The 22,409-nt window shown below is 29.5% G+C and overlaps 1 protein-coding gene and 1 long non-coding RNA gene across 3 annotated transcripts; one reads left to right on the top strand and one right to left on the bottom strand.

The window, feature by feature from the left end:
* Positions 1 to 6,464: 6,464 nt before the first annotated feature.
* On the bottom strand, positions 6,465 to 11,192 carry LOC114191569 (bifunctional TH2 protein, mitochondrial). 2 transcript variants are annotated; one of them, XR_003605981.1, is made up of 7 exons: positions 10,736 to 11,192; positions 10,125 to 10,233; positions 9,257 to 9,547; positions 8,702 to 9,116; positions 8,330 to 8,596; positions 6,809 to 7,419; positions 6,465 to 6,713 (listed from the first exon to the last, which is right to left on the bottom strand). XR_003605981.1 is itself a non-coding variant. In XM_028080814.1 (6 exons), the coding sequence occupies exons 1-6, from the start codon at positions 11,074 to 11,076 to the stop codon at positions 7,007 to 7,009; spliced, it is 1,836 nt and encodes a 611-aa protein (XP_027936615.1). In that variant the 5' UTR covers positions 11,077 to 11,192; the 3' UTR covers positions 6,481 to 7,006. The 2 variants fall into 2 exon arrangements, 1 of the variants encoding a protein (XP_027936615.1); XM_028080814.1 differs by having other exon boundaries at positions 6,481 to 7,419.
* An 8,309-nt stretch (positions 11,193 to 19,501) lies between these two features.
* Positions 19,502 to 20,915, top strand: LOC114190147. Its single transcript, XR_003605773.1, has 4 exons — positions 19,502 to 19,645; positions 20,239 to 20,336; positions 20,431 to 20,520; positions 20,816 to 20,915. It is a non-coding gene; the product is annotated as an uncharacterized LOC114190147 (long non-coding RNA).
* The last annotated feature ends 1,494 nt before the right edge of the window (positions 20,916 to 22,409 follow it).

Genomic DNA, 22,409 nt, shown 5'->3' with positions numbered 1-22,409 from the left:
CACTTATTTGTTCTTTGTGCTCCATTTATTTGTCTATTTGGTTTGGCCAATTTTTTTTCTTCAAGCTAGCCATCTAGAGCAAGCAATAAGAGTTGATTTTTGTAATTTATAATCAAATTTGGCGTAAATAAGGGGTACATCCCATTGAATGATAAAAAAAAAGATTTCTTAGTAAATTTTAAAAAATTGTACGAAAAGTAATACGCAACTCCCAAATTATTTGTTCTTTGTGTCCCACTTATTTGACTTTCTGGTTTGGCCTCTTTTTTTCTTCAAGCCAACCATCTAGTACAAGTAATAAGGGTTGATTTTTGAAACATATTGTATCACACCTAGCCGGTTCCGCTAGCGTATCAACACATATCACCCTTAACCGACACCTATGTCGATCAAGGCTGGGGGACTGGTGTATCACACCAAGCTAACTTAACAAAATAATGATAAAACGATCACCATATACCTAGGCATTCGAGTAACTGGCCAAGACCGGTAACCTAGACGTCTAAAGGAACTACCTGCCTAAGACGGCACACGAGCAATACAAATCGTCAAGGGAAGTAGTCGGTTGAGGCCGATAACTTCAATATACTTAGTAAAATGGAAGTCCCCGCGTTCAATAGGTCTTAAGGGCCTGGGTTAGGGTCCAGGCCCACTCACAGCCCAAGCTAGAGCCCAAGCCAAGGCCCGACCCATGGGATAATCAGACATAATTAATGCTCTATAAATACGCGTGGACCCCAGTAATTAAAGGTACGCATTCATTAATCATAGATTTGACCTTTTTGAAAGTTTTGACTCACTTGAGCTTCGGAGTCCCTTATGCAGGTAACCTCTTTTGGGTCCAAACCGACATGTATCAACCGGGAAGAGGCCAACTGAGGAGATAGCGGACTACATGGTAAGGTGACGCTTGTGCCTAACTCATCTTATTTGTTCTCTGCAGGAACACATATAATCAAATGTGGTAAACAAGAAGTGCATCCCTTTGAATGATAAAAAAAAGATTCATCAGTAAATTTTAAATAATTGTACGAAAAATAATACGTAGCTCTCCATTTATTTCTTTATTATGCCCCACTTATTTGTCTATTTGGTTTGACCTATTTTTTTTTTCTTCAAGCCAGCCACCTAGTTTAAGTAAGAAGGGTTGATTTTTGTAACATATAATCAAATTTGTGGTACATAAGAAGTGCATTCCTTTGGATCATAAAAAAAAGATTGATCAGTAAATTTTAAAAATTTATACGTAAAGTAATACGCAGTTCCACACTTATTTGTTTTTTGTGCACCACTTATTTTCCTATCTGTTTTGGCCTTTTTTTTATTAAACTCAGTCTTCTAATGCAAGTAATAAGGGATTATTGATTGATAAAAAAATATTGATTAGAAAATTTTAAAATTTTAAAAAATTGTAATACGCAGCTCACCACTTAAGTGTTCTTTGTGTCCAATTATTTGCCTATATGGTTTGGCCTTTTTTTTTTCTCCAAGTCAGCCAGTCATCTGGTGTAAGCCATAAAAGTTGATTTTTGTAACGTATAATAAAATTCGGTGTACATAAGGGTATATCCCATTGGATGATAAAAATGGATTTATTAGTAGATTTTAAAAAATAATACGAAAAGTGATACGTTGATTCCCACTTATTTTGTATATTATGCCCCACTTATTTGCGTATCTAATTTGGCCTATTATTTTTCAAGCCAATCACTCATTGCAAGTAATAAGGGATTATTTTTGTAACTTAAAATCAAATTTGTGATACATAAGAAGTATCGCTTTGCATGGTAACAAAAAAAAAGATTGATCAATAAATTTTAAAAAATTATACGAGAAGTATTAAGCAAATCTCCACTTTTTTTCTTTGTGCCCCACTTATTTGTATATCTGGTTTGTCTTTTTTTTTTTTTCAAGTTAGTCACCTAGTGAAGCAATAACGGTTGATTTTTATAACTTATAATAAAATTCGGGGTACATAAGAGGTACATCCCATTGGATGATAAAAAGAGATTGATTAATAAATTTTAAAAAGTTGTACGAAAGTAATATGCAGCTCTCCACTTATTTCTTTATTATTCTCCACTTATTTGCCTATCTCGTTTAGCCTTTTTTTTGTTCAAGCCAGTCCACCTGGTGCAAGTAATAAAAGTTGATTTTATTAACTTATAATCAAAGTTGGGATACATTAGATACATCTCATTGGATGGTAAAAAAAAAAAAAAAAAGAGGATTGATTAATAAATTTTAAAAAATTGTATTGAAAGCAATAAGGCTTGATATTTGTAACTTATAATAAAATTTAAAGTACATAAGGGTACATCCCATTGGATGGTAAAAACAATTGATTAGTAAATATTAAAAAATAGTACGAAAAGTAATATGCAACTCTCTACTTATTTGTTTATTATGTCCCCATTATTTATCTATCTTGGTTGGCCTATTTTTTTTCAAGGCAGCCACATAGTGACACTTATTGGATGAAAATAAAATTGATTAATAAATTTTAAAAAATTATACGAAAAATAATACGTAGCTCCCCACTTATTTGTTTATTATGCCCCACTGATTTGCCTATCTCGTTTGGACTATTTTTTTTAAGCCAGCCACCTAGTGCAAGTAATAATGATTGATTTTTTTAATTTATAATCAAATTTGAGGTACATAAGAGGTACTTCCATTGGATGATAAAAAAATGATTGATTAATAAATTTAAAAAAATTGTACGTAAAATAATATGCAGCTCCTCAGCTATTTGTTCACTGTGCCTCACTTCTTTGCCTATCTAGTTTGACCTATTTTTTTCTTCAAGTCAGCCACCTAGTTCAAACAATAAGGGTTGATTTTTGTAACTTCTAATAAAATTCGGGACACATAAGGGGTACATCCCATTGATGATAAAAAAGGATTTATTAGTAAATTTTAAAATATAATACGAAAATTGATACGTTGCTTCCCACTAATTTGTATATTATGTCTACTTATTTACTTATCTAGTGCAAGTAATAAGGGTTTATTTTTGTAACTTATAATAAAATTCAGGGTATATAAGGGGTACATCCCATTGAATGACAAAAAAATATTGATTAGAAAATTTTAAAATTTTAAAAAATTGTAATACGCAGCTCACCACTTAAGTGTTCTTTGTGTCCCACTTATTTGCCTATGTGGTTTGGCCTTTTTTATTTCTCCGCCATCTGATGTAAGCAATAAGGGTTGATTTTGGTAACTATAATAAAATTTGGAGTACATGAGGGATACATCCCACTTATTTGTTTATTATGTAAGCAATAAGGGTTGATTTTGGTAACTATAATAAAATTTGGTGTACATAAGGGGTACATCCCACTTATTAAAAAAAGATTGACTAGTAAATTTTAAAAAATTGTACGAAAAGTGATACGTTGCTTCCCACTTATTTTTTTATTATGTCCCACTTATTTGCCTATCTAGTTTGGCCTGTTTTTTTTTTTCAAGTCAGTCACCTAGTGCAAGTAATAAGGATTGATTTTTATAACTTATAATAAAATTTGAGATACAGGAACATCCCATTGGATGATAAAAAAATTGATTAATAAATTTTAAAAAATGTATGTAAAATAATACACAACTCCTCACTTATTTGTTCTTTGTGTCCCACTTATTTGCCTATCTGGTTCGACCTATTTCTTATTCAACCCAGCCACCTAGTGTAAGCAATAAGGGTTGATTTTTGTAAATTATAATCAAATTCCGGGTACATAAGGGTACATTTGATTGGATGATAAAAAAAATATTGATAAATAAATTTTAAAAATTTGTACGAAAAGTAGTCAGATACGTAGTAATGCAAGCAATAAGGGTTTATTTTTATAACTTATAATCAAATTCGAGGTACATAAGAGGTAAAGATTGATTAATAAATTTTAAAAAATTGTACGAAAAGTAATACGTAACTCTCCAGTTATTTGTATATTATGTCCCACTTATTTGTCTATGTGGTTTGGACTATTTTTTTTTACAAGTCATCTACCTATTGAAAGCAATAAGGATTGATTTGTGTAACTTATAATCAAATTTGTGGTACATAAGAGGTGCATCCCTTTGGATAATAAAAAAAATATTGATTAATTTTAAAAAAATTTATGAAAAGTAATACGCAGCTCCCCACTTATTTGTCTATCTAGTTTGGTTTATTTTTTTCTTCAAGTCAGCCACCTAGTGCAACTAATAAGGGTTGATTTTTGTAAATTATAATCAAATTTGTGGTACATAAGAAGTGCATCCTTTGGATGATAAAAAAAGATTGATCGGTAAATCTGAAAAAAAATGGTAGGAAAAGTAATACGCAGATCCTTCTTTGTGGCCCACTTATTTGTCTAACTGGTTTGACCTATTTTTTCCTTCAAGTCAGCCACCTAGTGCAAGCAAATAAGTGTTAATTTTTGTAAGTTATAATCAAATTCGGGGTACATAAGGAGTATCCCATTGGATGATAAAGAAAATATTGATTAGTAAACTTTAAAACATTGTACGAAAAGTAATACGCAAACCCCCACTTATTTGTTCATTATGTCCCACTTATTTGTTTGTCTAGTTGGCCTATTTTTTTGCCTTAAATATATATTTGGTTCCAATTTTAGCTATTTTTATTCGATTTGGTCATCATTTTCGTTGTGTTCAATTAAGTCCTCATTTTCGTCAAATTTTTTTAATTTAGTCTTTTGTACTAACGGTGTTTAAATAATTAACGTTTTTGAACAATACATGTCATGTGTCAGTTCCTGCTTTTTAAATTTTTAAATTTTTAATTCTTTTTAAACTTTTTAATTTTATAAAAATTAGCCACGTGTCAAGTCATAATTGTGTCATGTGTTAATGTCAGTGCCACATGTTAGGTTGTGGTTGTGTTATTTTTTGTGTTCAATTTAGGTTTTAAATTCATTATTTTTTTCAATATAGTCCCAATTTTTGTTAGAATGAATCAATATTTTTCCTTTAAAATTGACACCAAATTTAATATCTTTTATAAAAATTATACTAATATTTTTTTTAAATTGAAATTTTTATTAATTATTTTTTAAATATTAGTTTACTTTTTTTTATTAAATATAAGAATTTTATTCAATTTATAATTGAATTTCAAAAATAATTAATAAAAATGTCAATTTTAGAAAAATATTAGTATAATTTTTATAAAAGATATTAATTTTGGTGTAAAGGGACAAAGTTGATTTATTTTAACCAAAATTGAGACTAAATTGAATAAAAATAACGAATAGGGACTAAATTGAACAAAAAAAATAACACAACCACAACTGACACGTGGCATTGACATTGACATGTGGCACAATTATGACTTGACACATGGACAATTTTTTTAAAATTAAAAAATTAAAAAACCAGAAACTGACACGTGACATGTACGATTCAAAAACGTTAACTATTTAAACACCATTATTAAAAATAACCAAATTGACCAAAATTTGATGAAAATGAGGACCTAATTGAACACAAAACGAAAATGAAGACCAAATTGAATAAAAACAATGAAAATAGAGAACCGATGTATATGAATATCATTAGAAGATATATCAATATAATAAAAATGAGGTATAATAAATATGTTTGTTTTCTTTACTTAACATTTTTTATGGTATGAAATGTGAACATAATTAGAATGAATTATAATATAATAAAATGAGATATAAGATCATGATTAAAATATAACTGGACTAAACTATATCATAATATGTAATAAAATTAATATTATGAATGTTATCTAATGTTTAGTATACACCAAATAATATCATTGTTTCTAATTGATATGATGATGATGAAATATATATAGATAACAAAATAGTAGCAATGATAATACTAAAAGTGACTGTAACCATCTCCAATATAGTACTAGCTTCTTACTACGGGGATTTCATGTGTCACTCAAGTCTTGCACGATAGCTTGAGCCTAGCACACCCTAAAAAAACAAAAATGATCTCTATTCCAATTGTGTCACTCAAGTCTTGCACGATGGCTTGAGCTTAGCACACCCTAAAAAACCAAAAACTATCTCTAGTCCAATTTTATTGCGTTTCCGAGCATATACAACTTTTTCTCTATGCTGAAATCTTTCGCTGTAGTATGAAGTAACAGTAACTCGATTATGTCCTTTAAACTTACCTGCTTAAAATTTAGAAGGCTTGTGCAAATCAGCTATGAAAGTATAAAGGAAAAAGGGAAAGGAAAAGGGAAACACGAGTTCTAATGTATCCTCATCAATTATTAAAACATACTATTCAAAATTTCCTTTCTCTATTTAGCCAAACTTCTCCAATTCATACGCGAATTAATTCTCACAAGTTTGATAAATAAATATTAGAAGTAGAATACATTTTCTATATTTTAAGAACATACATAAAAGGCCCCTCGGCCATTCCATTCTTAACCTCTCCCACATATATAAGAAAAAATCCATAAATCTATCATAAAACTAACCAAAATTATTCGAAAAGGAATAAAATAAAATAAGTGTCCCAATATAAACATGAACATCATTTCTGCATCTGCATTCATAAATGATCAAGGAGTCAACTGAAAATACACAGGATCTCTGCTGAATTCTTAAAATTATGGAACAGCAATAGCCTACTAAATACCAGTACAAACACTTCCAAGCCTGAATTGATGTCCGGATCTAACAAGCATTTGTATTATTGCTGTCTGAAATTTCTCATACCTGACAAGATTTAAGGGGAAAGAAGATATCAATAACAATGAGCAAACAGAAATATCAAAGAAACATTCGAGAAAATTCCAGGTAATCGCAGATACCCTGGTTACAGCATATCCACTAATCAGAGTGACACCATATCTCTGAATTGCAACATCCTGTAAGAGAAATAAGAGACAGCAGAAAATCTGTGGCCGCTAATAAAATTAGCCACCTGCTTGTGTATTTGTATTGCACTATATATATGTTTCTTTCTTTTAGCCTAGCATGAATTTGGGTGCGAGAGACACAAAATAAGACTAGCAACCCAAAATAAAAGCATGCACTTCAGCCCAACTAGAGACTGTGTAAAGAACGCCAGATAAACCCTTCCAATTAGAAGTAGTTCCTTCAACGTATTCTTTCTGTTTCTTAACCAAGCCAGAATACAATGGGACAAATGAAATACCAAACTGCGTCCCTACTCTCCTAAGGCTTGAACTTGAATCAATGACAATTCCTACATCTGCTTCAAGTAGGCAAAGTAAATCACCCACTGAATCTCCGATGTAAACAGTCAATTTCTTCTTGTCATCGTTGCAATTTTTCAATATGTTACGAAAAGCTTCAACCTTGTCAATGGGAGACTCCATCTTCTTAACAATTTCACCCGTGGAAACAGATTCCTCATAAGTGAACTCATTAGCATGAATATCCAACTCATTTAAATCGGCTGCTCAACAATTAGAGAAATAGAATTATAAGACAATAGGAAACAAAAACATAAGCAATAGGAAAATTTCAATCAAGTGGCAAGTTCAAAAAAAACTGTAAACATAAAGTATAAAGTACTTGGGTAAACAACAAAGACATCCACTATTATTTAAATTACAGTGAAGCAATGAAGGTTTGAAAACGGAAATCAGTGTCAGACAACAGAAAACACGTATGTTAATAGAAAATTACACACATGCTCCAAGCAAATAACAAAAAGAGATCAAGACAAACAAGAATGCGGAATCCATATCGACCAATTCATTCTCACTAACTATAACAATAAAAAGTCCATGCTTTCCGTGTAACGAAGAAATGTACAACTTTAACAGATAATATCTTATCTGGTTGCACGATAAAAGTTGAATCTGTATCTGTAGTGTTTTTTTTTTACTGGCTGTCTACTGTAGTTAAAATCACTAAAAGTTGAAAAAGAATTATATATCTAGTAGCAAAATAGAAGCTAGCTAAAGTGGATCAAAATTCCAGCAGAGCTTTCCACTTTTATTGCATAACAGTAACAAAAAGTCCCTTAGCATAACCATGGGTAGAGCAGGAATGAGAAGCACTAAAAAATAGTATTCCCTAGTAAAAGTAAAGATTTAAAAACACGGAAAATTAGTTCACTCCAAACACATCAAAGTTCCATAAACCTCACAATACCATTATCTGCCTTATTCCGTACAACTTTAAAAGCATCACAAGAATACCTCAGCACTGAAAAGACATAATTGTTCATCAACAACCCAAACAACTTACTCTATGCAACATGGCTTGATAAGGATGACTCTAGAATGAAAATTAAGATGATAATATGATTCACTATTAGCAAGAAACAGAGATTACAGCTCATGGCAAGGGACATGTACCTGAAGAGAAAGCAGACCTGATGAGGTCAACACACCAGCAGTATGAAAGAACATGCACGTTGGCATTCAAATTTTCATTCTTAACAATGCTGTGAAAGAAGTTAGTGCAACCATCTTGGAGGATCAGACGCTCTCCAGCCCGCTTTATATCTTCTAGACTTATACCTTTGAGTACCCCAGACTCGATAACCCTATTATTTGCCGTGTTCTCAAATTTTGAAAGTTGCTCAAGGGCAACTGACAATTCTTTATAATCAAAATAGTCCACTGCAAAAACACAAGGTTAAAGCCAATTAACAAAGTATGAGAAAAACAATGGCTGCCTAAACCATTAAAGACAACTGGAGAAAGAATAGTTGAAAAACACCATACATTTATCGGAAGGCATAATGTTTTCTATACATTGCTCATACTCCTCTGTATACTGTTTAGACAAAAAGCCCCACGTATTCCTGAGATCAGAAGATGACATCCGAACAATTTGATCTTCAGGTTGATTCTGATCAGATTTTGGTGCTGTCACTATAGCAATTTCAGCCAAGATGGCAGACGAATCAACAACGGTGCATGTTAAGTCAAAATCAGAAAATATTATGAGATGATCTTCCTCAGGCTTATGTTCCTTAGTCAAGGGTGCTATAGTCGGCTGAAAGAGTGGCTGAGCGGAGAAGAACTCTATTTCAAGTTTCATTGCTTGGGAATAAAGCTTTTCAATGACATCAAGTTCTTCACCAGTCAAAGAGACACTTAGTTTGTCGAGCAAATCTTCAGTTTGCAGAGCAGTAGCCTAAATTCAAATATAAGAATAACTGAGTAGTTGGGGTGCAAGAATGCCATGACTAAAATGTATATTTGACCAAGATTCAAAATAGTATCCAAGCACCCACAAGGGCAATATGGTATGGCTCTACTGTCAATATGACAAACCTGGAAACCATCAGATGAATAGTTGTCGATCCACTTGTTATACGGGTGAGTACCGTCATTCGAATCCAAAAGTTCCTGGAACTTCTTTCCCAAAACGGCATAAAGCCTCATGCAAGGAGTCATGGCACCTAAAGTATAAGCAGAAATTTTTGTTTTCTCAAACGGTGTAGCAAGTTTACCAGGACCCTTTAGTCCTTCAATTTTCCCAGAGGCTGTGGCCAGCAGGAAATCTGTGTACTTAACAGTTGCAGAATTAATACTGTGCTCTTTGGTAAGGTCCAACCCCCATTCCTAGACACCATCAGCAAAAAAATAAACAAAGTATGCGCTAAATGAATGGCATAAGGAAAGAAATCAGAGCATGTAAAGTATAAATTGGTTTTTTGAAAATTCATAAGTTAGCACAATATGTTGCATACGATTTGTATATTTGAAGTTTAAAGATTTGCTTAATCTCATATACAAGAGTCAAGACCCCGACTAGAAGTTAAAAATTGTACATTTCTTTCCTTCCCAGAAATAATTTACAAGCACTCATTGCCTAGTCCCACTGGAATGGATGTCCCGTGTGGTCAAACTCAAACATAAAAAAACAATGCAAATTTATTGAGTTTTTTAAATAATGAAAACGGATCCAATCATCATATAGAAGAGTTTTATTTCCTTATCTATCAACACACAAATCCTACAATATTTTTCGTGGGGTTGTCCTATTTACAAGTTGAAAATCATGGCAAATGACGTTCTAAACCTGGAATTATTTACAATTAGAGTAACGATTTACAAATATAAGTTACATAAGCATACTGAGTAAGATCTGAACACCATAATTCAGTCCAGCACCATGTTAGTGTGGAAATTGTCTTACCTGTACCAACGAGTGGTGCATCTTCAACTCCTCTAGAACTGCCTTCCTCAACTCACAGATTCCAAGTTTTGCATCGTCATCATCGGCACACTCTTCAGCCAACTCATACCTAAGTAACAATTAAACACGGGAGAAACTTTAAACAACCAAATTATTTTGCACAACCTTCTAACACCTTTTTCTATAACAAAAAAAAAAAGAGAAAAAAAAAGACCAGGGGAGAGTAGAGTGGGTCTCGCACGGTTTCTTTCCTAGATTTAAAGACCGAAACTCACATCAATGAATGCATATGCAATATCACCAAAAAATCTAACCTTCCAGTTTTGGTTGCAAAGAAAACCGACAAAAGGAAAAAAGACAAATATGAATTGAGCGGCACTAACTTGGAAATCCATAAATTGAGTGAGACGAAATAAATAACGCTGAGTGACGAGAACATTTTCACATTTTCACACTCTACCATCTGAGACAGACAGATAGATACCAATTTCAATATAATTGTCGAGCTTCTCCGCAACCAAACTAGAGAGAATAAGACCTAGGGAAGCCATTGTTTGTGGATAAGCATGTATGAGTGTATGAATAGTATAAATTGAAGAGAGTGAACTCACGCTTGAGCAAAGGCGCGTAGGAAATGGACGTCTTGGGCGATGTAATGGTGGAAGGAATCGATGTTCAAATTCCCAGACGCCAAGGCGATGGCGAAGGGAGTGTACATGGCGAAGATGGATTGGCGCGTGAACTTGATCCAGAAGCGTCTGGCAAGTCCAGCTTCGCTGTTGCTGTTGTTGTGGATGGCTGCCATTGGAATTGACGATCTCGGAAGGGAGCGACGAGAAGCGGGACTCGGCCAGTGAGGAACCAAAGCTCTCAACGAGAATGAACGCCTCGGGCTCAGGTTCAGATTCAGCGGGCTTTGGATTGGGCTTCGGAGGAACCACCGCATGCGCATCAAATATCAATTACACACACGCGCCGATGCCTCTCTTTCTCTCTCTCTCTCTATCTATCTCTCCCTCTCTCTTTCTCTCTCTTGTCTTGTGTGTTTGTTTTACAATCTACACAGTGAGTGAGACGGAGAAAGAGACGAGTGCTACTCCTGGTCCTGGGTCTCTTCGCTTCCGCTCTACATGGGCTAGCCTTTTTTCATTCTGCGCCTCCAAATTTATGGATACACCCCATAAACTACGAAATGACCAAAAAACTCTTCGGGTAAGGGTGCATCTCATTTTTGAAACTCCGAATCTAAAACTTTAAATCCATAAACTTATCGAGATTCCCAATGATAATGATGGAGTATTTCTTCCATATCATAATTATGGAATTATTTCCATATAATTAGAGATTACACAATATAAAAAATAAGTAGTATCCGATGTATTAATAATTTTTTTATTAAGTTTAAAAAAAATAATTGTTTTAATTATAATTTTGGGTATTTTAATTGAGTTCATATTAATATTTGTTTGTATTGAGTTGGGAAAATGTTTATAATTTTTAATAGAATCTTTATGATTTAATGTTTTTCGTTAATTCAGTGATGGACATCTCGCACTGCACGCTTAATTGTCTTCACATGCTAGTTTGTGTTAATATCAAAGTGCTTAGTGTTGTGGTTAACATAATAAGTAAATTTTATTGTTAAATGAGGGTAAAAAGAGAATAGGAAAACAAAATGAAAATGAAAACTTAAATACGGGATTGGGAGACTACGGGACAAGTATAAGGTTGAACGGCATAACAAGTGTGAGATGAGATTGAAAACGAAGTGGAAACGAAAATGTGTTGGATGAGGGTAAATAAGAACAAAAATAAAACGAAAACTTAAATAATATGTTGAGAGAATGTGAAACAAGAGTGAAGTTTGTTGTACCGATTGCTGGTGTAGAAAAATTTGGAACATTTAAGCTTGTTAGATCTTGTCTTTCAAGTTTTAAAATTGGTTGATCAAGGGATTTAGAAATAAAATATTAATTAATTAAAGTACTCGGAAACTCCAGAGAGTCCTAACAGTTAGTAATTATATATATGGTAGTTCCTTATAAAACACAAAATTTGTTTCATTGTACTAATTTATTTATACTATGTGTTTGTAATGTGAATATTGATTTTTAAGTTAGATGATCTTAGTAAGAGAAAATACTACATCAAAATTATAGCTGTTAAATTATTTATGAACAATGAAATGAGTTTGGGAAACATGTGTACTTGGTTAAATTGTTATACGAGAAGCACGTAGTCTCCTAAAACTGTATTCAAGTGGTTTTTATTCTTCTTCTTTTCTTTTACCCGTATCCAACAAGTTTTTGTTTCCACTCTCATTTTCAATTTCATTCCATCTTTATTTTATTGTACTGTTATGAATTAATGATCGTCCATTAATCTGATATAATTATTTATGATTGATATTCATATCATTCATTTTTTTTTATATAAATATTTATATTAACTATTTACTATTTAATTTGTATTCTTTATAGAATTACTATATTATATATATAATTACCCATGATTCTTTCTATCGGTACTAAGACACATAAAAGAAATGTTCCCTTCATTCTCTCATTGTCTATCCTTCTTTCTGTTTTATATTATTCTTTATGTTATTAGTTTTATTTTATAATTTATAATTCAACATTTATTTTGCGGTCTTCCAATATTATATTTAGGTTTTCACTTTGTTTCTCTCTTTATTTTTGTTTGTCTTATAATCGAATAATAAAAGTATTGTTACGTTAACCACCGAAATAAATTGTTTAATATTGAAAAAAAATATGTGAAAACAAATAAACAAGAAAATGGAGTAAAATAATAACCACCTCAATTAGTTAATAAAAAAGTTAAACTATAAAAAATTAATTAAAAGTTAAAAAATTGGTTAATTAATTAATAAAAATTTTAATGGAAACTCAATTAAAATATACTTAAATTTTAATTAAGCATTTTAAAAAGAATAATATTCAAAAACAAAATTAAATATTCAGAACATTTTGGATAAACAATCTGAAATATAATATTGCTGTATTTTTTAGTGATTATACGATTTGAAATATAAAATTATATTTAAAATTATAATTTGTTATTCAAAATATGTATTATATTATAGCAGCTTTATATTAGCACTGTGTGGTTATACCATTTCATTCAAACAATCTGGAAGCAACGATTGACAATTGTATAGCACGTGCTATGATGAACTCCATCGACAATCCTTGGTAAGAGCGGAAGGCGAAGAATGCAGAGACATGGAGGTGTGTGGATGAATAAGGTTTGGTTTTTAACTTTTACTTAAAAGTTATTTTAGTGATTTTTCACCCACTACAGGGGTGCGTGCATGTGAAAATCATTGAAAGAATGAACAGAGCGACTTCTCTCCTGCACCTTGTTTGGCATCCCAAACATTTTTTAAATTTTCACTTTATCCTCTCAAGTAATTATATTTTCTCTCTACTTGATTTATGCAAGTTTATATTTTAACAAATGTCGACATCTAAATACATTATATTTCCTTTTACTGTTATTATATCTGTTATGTTATTTTTCTTTTAAATTTTTGTATGTTACGATGTGAAAAATACATTATATTTGATTTTATTTTATAAATGTCAACATTCAATATTTATTTCTTTTTTACTTTTTTTATTATGGATATCAACATTTTTCATTTATGAAAGTCAATATCCCATTAACATATATTAAAAAATGTTTATAACAAATTCATATATATATATATATATATATATATATATATATATACATATATTAGGTTTAAACGAGAGTAGTAGAAGTTCGTCCAAGTTTTATGCATGTGTGACTTGATTTCATGAATTGAATTTGGTATGTTGGCATGAGTAAAACATGGAACACGATTTGGCTCGTTGGTTAAGGATTTACATGTCATTTGGATGATATGAGATAACTTGTGAGAACATGGATATGACATTGGTTAGATGTAATTCCATGAATCCTTTGTGAGATTTCATGGTAGTGTGTAGTGTGTATAATTAAGATAAAGATTTAAGTAAGGATTGTATCCCGAAACTCTAAAGAATCAGTATCAGTCAGTATCAGTCAGTATCAGTCAGTATCAGTCAGTATCATCAGTATCATCAGTATCATCAGTATCATCAGTTAGTATCAGTTAGTATCAGTTAGTATCAGTTAGCAGTTAGTATCAGTTAGTATCACGTAGAGCAGACTGATTCAAGTGGTGAGAGTAGCAGGAGGTTCTAGTACTTTGGCAGGATAATGGCCTAATATGTGGTAGGGTGAAACCCATTGACAATGATTCTGCAGAGCAGTAGAAGCCACCACAAGTGCAAGCATCCAGTGAATCTGATCTTCTTATACGTATCCACATAAATTGAGTCTTAGAGTCATACTGTTTGTTTGTCCTCACATGTTGAATACCTATACTATTCTGCCTGTTTGAAGTCTGTGTAATATTACTTGCTCAATGCTATGTTAAAAATAAAATTTTATCTCTAGCTTACTTGTGTTTGTTTTCTTGTGAGAGGTTTCTTTTTGCGATGATCACCAGATCCTTGGTGTGAGCAAACGTGGAGATTCCTGGGGATCGTTCAAATGATAGATCCTGTTGTCTTGTTTTGGGCATGGTAATTGATACTCTTTTGAGCAACTTTTGTCATACAGTTTTATTTTTTTTTGCAACTCTTTACTCTGTGAGCATTCTATGAGCACTCTCAAGTTAAGCTTATCGCGAAATGTTTTGTGCCTTAATACATTTTCTCTTAGTATATTATGGATAACTTTAGAAGGTTAATTCATATATGTTTTAAGTTGGTGCTCTATTTTATGCTATAAACCTACGACATTTTATTTATTGAATTATTCTACTAAATTGGACGTTTCAGATATTTGAATACTATTTAAATTCTATAGTTCTTAGCTATGTTATTTAATTTTCACATCAAATAAAATATATACAAATTGTTTTTTTATAATGCATAAAACTGTCATGAAAATTTATATTTCATTTAAATGAGTATATTTAGAATACTATGATACAATAATTCAATATTTTAAAATTTTTATATAATATAATGCACAATGAACTCTCTTTATATATATATAGATTTGTTTATATATAAATATATGAAAAATTTATACCTAATTTAATTGATATGTATAAAAATTATTTATTATATATAATTGAACTTTCTTTTATTTCAATAATTTTTTTATTGTTATTATTTTTTTAACTATTTTAATTTTATAGTTCGTAATTATTATATTTAATTTTCGTACAAAATAAAATATGTAAAATATATTTTTTATAATGTATAAAACTGTCATTTTAATTTATGAAGATTTATATTTGACTTTACTATGATAAAATAATTCATTTTTTATAAGTTGTTTTACAATATATTGCACAATTATGAATTGTTTTTAATATATATATATATATATATATATATATATATATATATATATATATATATATATATATATAAAAAGAGGATTCCGTCTTTTGTATCCACATTTTAAAATTCCAATTTTACTCTTAAAATGTAATTATTTATTAATTTTTTTAAAAATAACTGTTATTTTTACAAGTTTTTTATAAAATCGTCTATCTTTACTTCTTTTCTTTTTTCCTATTTATCAACCGTTATTCTCTCATTTGTTATGATATATTCCATTTTATTTTTAATAAATATAATTTTATATCGTCTATCTTTACTTCTTCTCTTTTTCCCTACTTATTCTCTCATCTTTTCTGATATATTCTATTTTATTTTATATTTTAACTTAATGACATTACATTATTATCACCTACTAATATAATATCATGCATATGTAAAAAATGCGTATACACAGGCGCGATAGCCTGTGTTTAAGCTAGTATATATAAATAATAAGTTTGTCTAATATAAGTGATTTATGAAAACGTATTTATTATATATCATATTTTTTATTTCAATTTTTTTTTGTTCTTCATTTTTTTAACTACTTTTAATTTTATAATTCTTAATTATTTTATTGAATTCTCATATAAAATTTATTTTTTGTAATGTATAAAACTATAATTTAATTTATAGAGATTTATATTGACTTAAAACATTGTATTTAAAATAATATGATACAATAATTCAATTGTTATCATAGTATTTAAATTTATTTCTACAAATTTTTCTTGTCATGTATTATGAATGCAATGCAATCATAGACTATATATTAATAATCTTTCTCAAAGTATAATTCTGTCATGAAATAAAAAATAATAATTATATGAGTGCTTCTTTACTTTATTGAATAAAACACAACTTAACAAGCTTGAATCAATCCTAAACTAATGAAATAGCAAAATTAAAAAATTTCAAACTTTCATCTGAATCGGTCCCCGAAAAACCATTTTATAAAATCTATTTTCTATTTTTATCCCTATCTTATTTATTTTTTAATCAGATTTTTATTTTATTTCTATAGATTCTGAAAGATGAGAAATCCAAATTTTAAAATTGGATCACATTTGTATTTAGATTTATCTAAACAACAGACACCCCAAATTTCTCATTTCAAAATTTCAATAATCTGAACTCTAAATTTCTTTTCTGTTCTTTTCTTATTGTTGATCCATCAAGGTAAGTCTAATTGTTAATATAAACAATAATAATGTATAAAAAGGTCTCCTCTTCTGTGATTACATTTCAAAATTCCAATTTTACCCTTTAAAATATAATTATTTATTAAATTTTTTAAAATTAATCATGATTTTTACAAATTCTTTTAACACTAAGAGTATGTTCACTGCAGTAAATTGTTTTTTATTTAAGTAACACACAAACATTTGAGTGATAAAAGAGGTCATAACCAACCTTTTTTTCTTGATGTATATTGCTTAAGTAATTTATATATTCGATACTATGCATGTTGTTATCTTTTATAATTAAAAATTATTTTAATTGCAAAGCTTGTAATCTACTTATTGATGATTTTTTTTAATTGTTACTTGTGTTTTAGAAATATGGAAAATTCATTTCTAATCAAGTTTGGAAATAAGTTTCTAAAACAAAAAACTACCTTATTGAGATGTAGAGTTATGTATGAGAACCATTAAAGATATTAAAACTTCAGTAATGTCAATAGGATATTAGAGAGAAAAAAAAAAAGTAATGGAGAGTCATGAAATACAACTTTGATCTTTGTACTAAATATAAATATCTACCATAACATATTGAATTAATCTATATATGGATATACTTTGATGTTATGTTTTAATAGTAGATGTAACTTTGATCTTAAGTTAAATTTTAATATTTAATAGATGTACTTAATATATGTTTAGAAATCATTAAATTTAACTACGATGAAAATCAAATAAAACTTATAAGCATAGAAATATATTTTTTATGGTGTAGGATTTTATCAGAAAAAGTAGAAATTTAATCATGTAAGTTATTGACTATTTATACAATAATGATTATGGTTAAAATTTTATATAAATTGTGTTATGACGCGTTCATGTGTTGTTGTTCTATTTTTGTTAAGAGATAGACTTAAACCTAACTTAATCCCACAAAATCAGTTTGTAAAGTGAGATTTGCACCCTACTTATATTAAAATTCTGTTAATGTCTAACTCAACGTCACAAAACTAGTTTGTAAGGTAAAGTTTGTACTCCACTTATATATTATGAAATTATTTTATCTCTAATTAATGTAGAACTTCCAACAATTTTTGAATTGTGATTTTGAAATGTTTACTGGTCCTGTTTTCTGACTTTCTCAGCAAATTTTATTTAAAAAAAAAATATAAAAGTTTCTCTTAAAATTCTTCAAAATTGTAATACTCCTTAAATTTAAAATGACATGGCTTTTTTAGCATCTACTAAACTTTGAGTAATTCTTATTTAATTCTAAAAGTAAACATTATGTTAAATTTAAGATGTATTTGTGTATGTAATTATTGTTTCTCTTGGATAATAATTACAGAACAATGCAGCAAATTATTACTTGAAAATGAGAATCTATGTTAATTTGAGTGGTGTGAAGAAAACTTGGCAAGAGGGGTTTTCTTTTTCTTCTTTTTTATGGTGCTGGTTTTAATGGTCTGTACTGTAGCCTTATTAGATTATAAGTGATGATAATTTGCAATGTGTTAGTTTGTGTCTCAGGTTTATTTGTCTTTCTAGGCTCTTCATTTGACTTTAAAAGAGATTCCAAAAAGCACGTTAAAATTTAGGAGACTAACAAAATATAATATGTTTTTTTTTTTCAGTAAATAAATAAACTAAGTGTCTAATGTTAAGAAGAAGCTGGAATCATATGTTATGATTTAAGAATAACATGTGATCTTTGTAAGAAAACGTGCTTTCTGAACAGAATGTCAATTATTTACTGATTATTAATGGACTACACGTTTTAATCTATTACGAGAACACGTTACTCTTATTATAATCCCAAATCAATTCTTTCTTCCGTATTAAAATTTCATAATTCCAATTTTATTTTTTATAATATTATTATTTATTAAATTTATAATTATTTATTAAATTTTAAAAAATTAACGTTTACTTTTACAAAATTTTATAAAATTATTTCTGTTATTAATATAATATCATACGTATTAAAAGAAATTCATATACAAGATGTTTACGTAATAAGATGTTTACGTAATATAAATAATATCGCAGATGAATATATTTCTACGCGGAAATATAATTAATATTAGTGGATGGATCAGAACTTTTCATACGATTTGAAATTCGAGTTGTGCTATTTTTCTTTTCAAAATATTAAAACGAATCTTTATTAGGGTTGCCAATGAAGTGTTTTCACAAGAATAGTTCAACACAACATTTTATAGTCGTAAAAAAGTTGTAGTAACAAGAGTTTAGTTTTAATATATTAACTTATTAATCATTTTACCACATATCACAATTCACAATGAATTTTACAATAAACAGTTGCGTTAGTTTATTTAAAGAGAACAAATTTTGTATACTTTTATTTAATTTTTTAAAATTAAAAAAATAGTTATTTATTATATTCTTTTTACGACTGAATTGTATTTTTAATTATTAATTATATTCCCAGGCTTTAAATTTGAAGAAAATTCAGATTTAATCTTTATTCAAAAAGACAATTTTAACCTCTTAAATTAAAAGAAATACATTTTTTTTTCTTAAAAATTAATGTGAAAGATCAAAGTAATACTTTAATACTATTTTTCATTTTTTTAAAATAAAATGAGATATTAAGTTATTATTTTTCAATACGAAAAATTAAAAGAGTTTTTAAATTAAGAGATAAAATCAGGATCTTCAAAGAGAACAAAAACTTAATTAATTGGTTATTTTAACATTAGTTGTTTCTGAAAAAATCTATGAACTTTTTGTCACTCTCTGGCATACTGTGTAGCAGAAAACATATTTTCTGGGGCAGTTACCATAGCCATACACTGCACACCTTCTACGCTGGGCATCGCCAAGATCAAAACTTTCCACTCTTTGAAGATCAAACCATGTCTCATTTCAACTGGGAGGCTGATAAAATGTATCAAAACCTCTCACTCTTTGAACTTGGAACCTTTTTTTTTTTCTTTCTTGACCCATTTCATTGTTCTTTCTTCTTCCTCTTTGATGCATTCTGTTTCTCTATTGGTGACTTCTGTGTCAGCTTTTTCCTCTTTTGTTCATGTTTTAGGGTTTAGGTTTTCATGTGATCATGTTGGTTTGAGTTCTTGGATTTGATTACACTCCCTTCTGTCACTGTTCACAACTTCTTGGGTTGCAAGACTTTTGCATTATCTGCGTTTTATTACTTTCTCGAGTTGCGCCTTTGATTTTCTTCTGCATTTCACCACAAACATTGTTTTTTTTTTTTTGTTGTTTTCTGTTCATATGCAATCTTATACGTCCTTTGGGTCTTTAACCTGTTTCTTTTAGTCCTAAATATTTAATTTATGATGACAATCTGTCTTGTAGTTATCAACTGTTCTTTGCATGATATGGCATACCTGGATATTTTATTTGCAATAACAAGATTTGGTTGCTGTGTGGGTCTCTGGCCATCACTTATTATTTTATTATATTTTGCTCCACATTTCTAATTAGCTGTGTTTGTCATTTTTGGGGGCTGGAAAACAGGTTAGATTTATATATCTACCATTATCTTACGAAGAGACAATTGCATACTACTGCAAGATTATTCAAGGCCGAAGCAAATGTTTCAACGGGTTCTGTTGGTAAGATAATATGAACATTCTTAGGGGACTGAAATAAGGTATATGCAAATGTTCTAAGTTGAATTTAACCTTTACTTTTGGCCACATTCCTCAGTTATAGAAGCACCTTCTGGTTTTCTCTTTGAGTGGTGGTCTGGGACATATATATTGCCAGGGCAAATCAGAAGCAGCATCTTACAGTAAGGTATATTTCACATACGTTAATTACTTTGTTCTCTTCCTTGTGATTAATTCTTTGTTATCCTACTTAGTATATGCTATTTTATTTATCTTCCTGCTTCTAGTCTTTCTGTCATTTAAGAATGATTCGTCCAAAGGAAGATATTAAGTTATTATCTTCCTGATTCGTCCGTCAAAATTAAAAAATCTTTCTGTCACAAGTGTTTTGTTAGTTTCTATAAATATCTAGTTAATTTAGACAGAGTTGTTTTGCAACTGGTCTTTCTGAATTTTAATTTTAATGAGAACGTGTCTGACAGATACAAGTGCCCAAGATGTCCAAACCTCAAAATGATCCCCTTCTGCAATCGGGGACAACTTGTGGAACACTTCTCTATGAACTTCATCACATAGTTACCGAACAGAATTCATTCAATTCAGAAACTATTGTAAAAACTAATATTGGTTAAACAAATAAAAAAACAAAATATTAATTTGAAATCTTTAAATTAAAGAGAACACATATATTTTCCATCAAAATAATTCAAATGAGTAAATATATTAACTCTTGGTCTTCTGGAACTAACTCCATTGGAAATATGAATTTTTGTTGAGTTAAATTTGTCATGAACCAACATTATACAACCCTTAGTGATTCTAGTTACATTTGAGATATAGACATATTGCAGTTAGACTACTAAGGTAGGCAAATTTGGATAAAAGAACAAAATGAGTGCAAATATCTGTGAAAACATATAAATGCTGCAACATTGCATAATGAGATAAAGATTTAAAAGCCTAATTGTTAAAAAGCAAACTTTAAATCGTAAGAAAATACTCTATGTTAATATGTTTAAAGTTCAATATTTTTCCCAAAATACATGAAAAATGCAAACTTTAACGTCCTAAAAGGAAAATAATTTGTGTTCATATGTTTAAAGTGTATGAAGTTTAATACTTTTCCCAAAATAGATTAATTTTAAGCCGTAAAAACAATATCATAAAGAATAACTATTAAAATTTTATTTTTTGCACAAAAAGAAGACAGTTAAGACACATAAACAAATGTTGCATAACAGTAATAAGATAAAAGTTTGCTCTTTTGACAAAGAAAATCGTTATATGAACAACATAAAGATTATAAAGGATAATAAATAGATTTAGTTTTTGCACAAAACGAAGAGAGTTTAAGCTGTATAAACAAATATTTCTAATCGTAATAAAGTTTGTTCTTTGACAAAGAAAATCGTGATATAAACAACATAAACAAATACAAAAAAAATCAAATCCTAATCGTTAATCGTGAAAAACGAAAACTTTAATCCGATAAAAGAAAAATATCTTATCAAATCTACATAATCAAATTTGAATTTTTTGAAGGCAAAAATAACAACATGAAGATGTGTTTTGTAAGTAAAAAAGAAAAAAAAAAAACTTAATTTGAAATCCCAAAGAAAGCGAAGTTTAGATCTTAACGGATTTTATTTCCAGAGGTGTAAATTTTGTCGTTTTTGGTCACCACTAGACTCAAACTACAACCCCAATACCAAGTGCAATGTATCAATTTGGCAAACCATGACTTCAAAGAGTGCGTATGTGTGTGTTCATAGAGCACGAAAAGCATTTTACAGTGCATTGTATCACCATTTGGACGAACCTTAAAATTCTTAAATTAACAATGATACTGATTTAATTTTTTGACTCTCATTTTTTTCATGTTTACATGATTTAGTGTGAATCATTTATTAATATATTAATCTATCTTTTTTTTAAAGAATCAATGACTCACACTAAATTACATTAAAAAATAAACGAGGAAGATCGAAAGTATGTACCATATATGAAGACAAAAACGTTTGAAAAATGAGAAATATGTCTAAGAAAATATGTACCTTTTTTTCTAAAACAGTATGA

This window comes from Vigna unguiculata, chromosome 7 (assembly GCF_004118075.2).
Source record: "Vigna unguiculata cultivar IT97K-499-35 chromosome 7, ASM411807v1, whole genome shotgun sequence".
In the NCBI taxonomy this organism is placed as follows: domain Eukaryota; kingdom Viridiplantae; phylum Streptophyta; class Magnoliopsida; order Fabales; family Fabaceae; genus Vigna; species Vigna unguiculata.
The sequence above is the reverse complement of the archived record's forward strand: the minus strand, read 5'-3'. Positions and strand labels throughout refer to the sequence as shown.